The sequence below is a fragment of the Galeopterus variegatus genome, unplaced genomic scaffold, assembly GCF_000696425.1.
Source record: "Galeopterus variegatus unplaced genomic scaffold, G_variegatus-3.0.2 Scaffold110, whole genome shotgun sequence".
NCBI classification, from domain to species: Eukaryota; Metazoa; Chordata; class Mammalia; order Dermoptera; family Cynocephalidae; genus Galeopterus; species Galeopterus variegatus.
In genome coordinates this window covers 481,163-486,441 of record NW_007726221.1, presented here as the reverse complement: position 1 = coordinate 486,441, position 5,279 = coordinate 481,163, and the positions used below count along the sequence as shown (strand labels likewise).

The following is a 5,279-nucleotide window of genomic DNA, read 5'->3' as shown; positions in this document are numbered from 1 at the left end:
GGCGCGACACTGAGGGTTGCGATCTGTTGCCAGTCACAAAAAAAGACAAAAAGACAAAAAATAAAATAAAATAAAATAAAGGATAAAGAACTAAATATAATGCTATTCCAACAAGGAAAAAAAGAAAAAAGAAAAAGAAAGTATATGATCAGATTAACTGATAAAACAGAACCAACCTGCTGCTAAACCCCTGGAGAAGGCCCTGTAAAGGAGAAGTGAAGTGTTATCCCTAATAATGGAATGAGAGGCATCAAAGGGCAGGGAACTAACTAAAGGACTGCTGGGAAAGTGATTAGCTTGGCCAATTCAGCACTCCAGCCCTGAGCTTGGAGCAACACACAGAATTTACCCCCACTGCAGCAATATTTACCCCCACTGAAGAATATGAGTGCGGGGCTGGAGGGAGGCCAGGGCACAGCCTGCAGGAACACTGGCCTCAGTTGTCATGGAGGAAAAAACAACTGAAAAGATCCTAGTCATTCATTTCTATTTATGAATAAAGGAAAAAGGGCTGATTCATATAGCTGACCAGTATGTGTTTCCTCTACTGTTCTCCTTGTGGGATGTGGGCTAGCCGTGCACTCTGAGGGTGGTGCACTCACACACACTTCACTCCTTGGCAGAGTGTGCTCTCCATACCTACAACCACTCACTCAGAGGAAACTCACACCACTAGCCCCTTATGCAAATCAACTTCCTCTCCCATTCCAAAACAGGAATGGACAGTCAAGAATTACTAGATGTAGAATAAGAACCAAAAAGTGAAGGGAAGGCACACCAAACCAAAATCTGAGACAGAAATTAGTGTCCTTGGGGGAAATTGAGAGGCTGTTGTACCCATGAGACAATAACAGATTACAATAAAAAAGGAACAATCCAAAAGTAAAAAACTTGAAATTCAAAAACATGGTTGCCAAAAGAAGGGCCTACCACCAAAGACAGAATTAGTGAACTGCTGGGCCAAGGGCATCTTCCCCTGAATAAGGAGCAAAACCACTGAGAAATGGGAAAATATGAGAAAAATAGTTCAATTCACATAGTATAGATCTGGCAGGTCTGTGGTGGACTGTGGTAGCTATTGCTTTCCCACCTGCTCCTTCAGGAGACAGATCCTCCTCCCCACTTGTCGCCCCCACCAGGGGAAGGGGTGGGCACATGACCCAAAGGGACCAATCAGGGCCTATCTCTGGAGNCCCACCAGGGGAAGGGGTGGGCACATGACCCAAAGGGACCAATCAGGGCCTATCTCTGGAGAAAGTAGTTTCACTTTTCACAGAGGTTGTTAAGCTGGGAGTGAGTGAGTTGGAGCTCTAAGTGGCCCCTCCCCAAGGCAGAGAGGCTAAGGGCCTTGCCAATAGGAGAGAGAAAAGCCAACAGAGAGAGAGAAGCAGAGTTGAGGTTTGGGGCTGGGATGGAGGTCGGGAAGAGGGAAGGAGGGTGGAGAGTGAGAGAAAGTGGAAGACCAGACAAAGGACTCAGCAAGGCAGCAATGCCATTGTATGAGCTGATGCTTTCTCTTTTTTGCCTAAGTTGTTTACAACTGTGTTTCCATCACTTGCAACTGTCAACACTCTGATAATACAAGGTCCTTTCAGAAGAAAGAACAGAGACAGGAAAAGAAAGAAAATAAGCAAAGACTTAATAGAAGCTGTTTTCCCTGAAGGAAAGTCAGTCTTAGCTTTCATATTTAAGTCTCACGAAGTGCCCTGAAGTACCAGTGTGAAAAAGACTCATACCTAGACCCGTTCTGGTAATCACAGAAAAGTACATTTGATTGACCATCAGATAGCCAAAGTTTAAAAGTCAGATAATACTTGTCATTGTGAGAGTGTGAGGTAGTGGGTAGTCTCATACGCTGAGGGTGGAAGTATAAAAGGGCACAGGCTTTTTGGAGGAGAATTCAAGGGTATCCATAAAGATTTTAAATGAGCACTTAAATGTTGTTAAAATAAAACACAAAATATATGCACAAATCACTATGAGACATACATACAGTTTAAAGAATAATAATAAAAAGACCAATGTACCACCCGCACCCAGCTTAAGAAACAAAATATTACCACCAGCCAGCTTAAGAAAATGAGTATGAGACATACATACAGTTTAAAGAATAATAATAAAAAGACCTATGTACCACCCGCACCCAGCTTAAGAAACAAAATATTACCACCAGCCAGCTTAAGAAAATGAATATTTTGCTTCAAAATAATTTGGAAAGGGTGGGGAGAAGTGGATGGGGGTATACGAATAAAACAATATTTGAGGTGAGTTGATAATTATTGAAGGTAACTGATGAGTATATGGGGGCTTATTATACTAGTCTTTCCATTTTTATACATGTGATCAATTCTTCTCTAGAAAGAAAGAGGGAGGGGAGGAGAGGAGGGAGAAAGAAAGAAAAGGAATATTATATCTTTGAAACCTCCAGTGTGTTCCTTCCAGAATACAATGGTATTTGCTCATTTAAATATGCCACGAATTTTTTGTGTCCATTCTCCTGTTGAGGAACATTGGTTGTGTCTAGGTCTTCACTGTTATGAACAGTCCAGCTATGCGCAGTCCTACATGAGCACGTGACCCCCACTGCACATGTGTGTCTGGTAGTATATTTGGAAGGGCAAATGCTGGGCCACAGGGTATACCCATGTTTAACCTTACTAAGAAACACTAAAATGTTTTCAAAAGTGGTTGTACTAATTTAAATTCCTTCAGCACACACAACCCAGAAAGATACACCCTATAATATTATCAGCGAATTATGTCTATGTAATGGATTTGGGGTCATCTTAATTTTCTTTTCTGTAATTTCCAAATTTTATAGATTAAACATGTATCAATAGTTTTAAATTCAGAAATTTCTCTAGATAAATACATAATTACACATAATATAAATTAATATACCGTGAATATGCATAAGGTCTGTTGTAATGGTTCTTCCCACTCCCCCCTTTACCTCCAGGCCCCGTTTTCCACCTCCAGCTCCAGGACGGTCTGCAGACTCTGGCAGTGCAAGGCCTCCAAGGTGACGTTCACTCTGCACTCCCCCAGAGGGGGAAGCTGGCCGCAGGAAGGCTCAATGTCGAAGGGAGATACCTGATCAGAAGGCCAATCCGGAAGGTTGAGGTTGAGGACACTTGGACTGCAGAGGAACTCGAGGCTGGCCATGCCCAACCAGGGTGGCCCCCAAGCTGCCCCCAGCTCTTCAAGAGCCATCTAGGATCCATAAGGAGGCAAGCAGGTGGGAGACCACAGCTGTGCAAGTCTCAGGCTCAAGAGGGCAGAAATNACGCTGAGGGTGGAAGTATAAAAGGGCACAGGCTTTTTGGAGGAGAATTCAAGGGTATCCATAAAGATTTTAAATGAGCACTTAAATGTTGTTAAAATAAAACACAAAATATATGCACAAATCAGTATGAGACATACATACAGTTTAAAGAATAATAATAAAAAGACCTATGTACCACCCGCACCCAGCTTAAGAAACAAAATATTACCACCAGCCAGCTTAAGAAAATGAATATTTTGCTTCAAAATAATTTGGAAAGGGTGGGGAGAAGTGGATGGGGGTATACGAATAAAACAATATTTGAGGTGAGTTGATAATTATTGAAGGTAACTGATGAGTATATGGGGGCTTATTATACTAGTCTTTCCATTTTTATACATGTGATCAATTCTTCTCTAGAAAGAAAGAGGGAGGGGAGGAGAGGAGGGAGAAAGAAAGAAAAGGAATATTATATCTTTGAAACCTCCAGTGTGTTCCTTCCAGAATACAATGGTATTTGCTCATTTAAATATGCCACGAATTTTTTGTGTCCATTCTCCTGTTGAGGAACATTGGTTGTGTCTAGGTCTTCACTGTTATGAACAGTCCAGCTATGCGCAGTCCTACATGAGCACGTGACCCCCACTGCACATGTGTGTCTGGTAGTATATTTGGAAGGGCAAATGCTGGGCCACAGGGTATACCCATGTTTAACCTTACTAAGAAACACTAAAATGTTTTCAAAAGTGGTTGTACTAATTTAAATTCCTTCAGCACACACAACCCAGAAAGATACACCCTATAATATTATCAGCGAATTATGTCTATGTAATGGATTTGGGGTCATCTTAATTTTCTTTTCTGTAATTTCCAAATTTTATAGATTAAACATGTATCAATAGTTTTAAATTCAGAAATTTCTCTAGATAAATACATAATTACACATAATATAAATTAATATACCGTGAATATGCATAAGGTCTGTTGTAATGGTTCTTCCCACTCCCCCCTTTACCTCCAGGCCCCGTTTTCCACCTCCAGCTCCAGGACGGTCTGCAGACTCTGGCAGTGCAAGGCCTCCAAGGTGACGTTCACTCTGCACTCCCCCAGAGGGGGAAGCTGGCCGCAGGAAGGCTCAATGTCGAAGGGAGATACCTGATCAGAAGGCCAATCCGGAAGGTTGAGGTTGAGGACACTTGGACTGCAGAGGAACTCGAGGCTGGCCATGCCCAACCAGGGTGGCCCCCAAGCTGCCCCCAGCTCTTCAAGAGCCATCTAGGATCCATAAGGAGGCAAGCAGGTGGGAGACCACAGCTGTGCAAGTCTCAGGCTCAAGAGGGCAGAAATCAAGTCTCCACGTAAAGGAATAAACAAGCTGGAGGTCCCTGAGCCCTGGCCCAGATCTGAGAGGTAGAAGGCACGGGAGGGAGGCGCCCCAGGGGAGTGGGGGGGGAAGGTGAAGACTTCGGCTAGGGAGCAGGAAGAGAGCCTGTGAGCCATTGGGGGAATGCGGAGCAGTGTCCCTCTGAGCAGGCATGGGTCAGGACCCTGACAGTTTCTACTGAAGAAAACCATCAGGTCACCAGACAGGGGGAGGGGATAAGCTGCCATGTAGCCCCAGATATCCCCTTTGTACCTACCCGGTCTTTCCTCCAGCCCCTCACCATACCCCCCACTGCAGGCTTGGACTCATTCCCTCCAGAAGGTCTGCCCCTCCCCCCATACCAGGCACACAGGCAAAGGGAGAGGGGCAGGAAAAAACTGAGGAAGAAAAGTGTCTGCATCTGGGGAGGGCTCTCCGCATTCCGTCCTTCCTGTCCTTGACTGAGAGAATGGCATTTGCCTGACTGAATAGCCCTGGGGCCCCAGATGGGCCACACTGTCTAGTGGGGGTTTCGCTGGACACAGAAAGGGCACACCAGGAGGGGCGTTATCCCTCTCTTTGGTCTCTCCCTTCTGCAGTGGCCTGGGGTGCCCTGTGGGCGGGGCTAGCCCTCTCCCACCCACCCCACCC

At 44.7% G+C, this 5,279-nt stretch overlaps 1 protein-coding gene across 1 annotated transcript in view; it reads right to left on the bottom strand.

The window, feature by feature from the left end:
• The window catches only part of DLEC1 (deleted in lung and esophageal cancer 1), a 68,420-nt gene that overhangs the window by 22,229 nt on the left and 40,912 nt on the right, over positions 1-5,279 (bottom strand). The window contains exon 19 of the mRNA XM_008586537.1: positions 4,281-4,420. Within this exon, the coding sequence (XP_008584759.1) occupies positions 4,281-4,420 (140 nt within the window). The remainder of the gene's footprint in view (positions 1-4,280; positions 4,421-5,279) is intronic.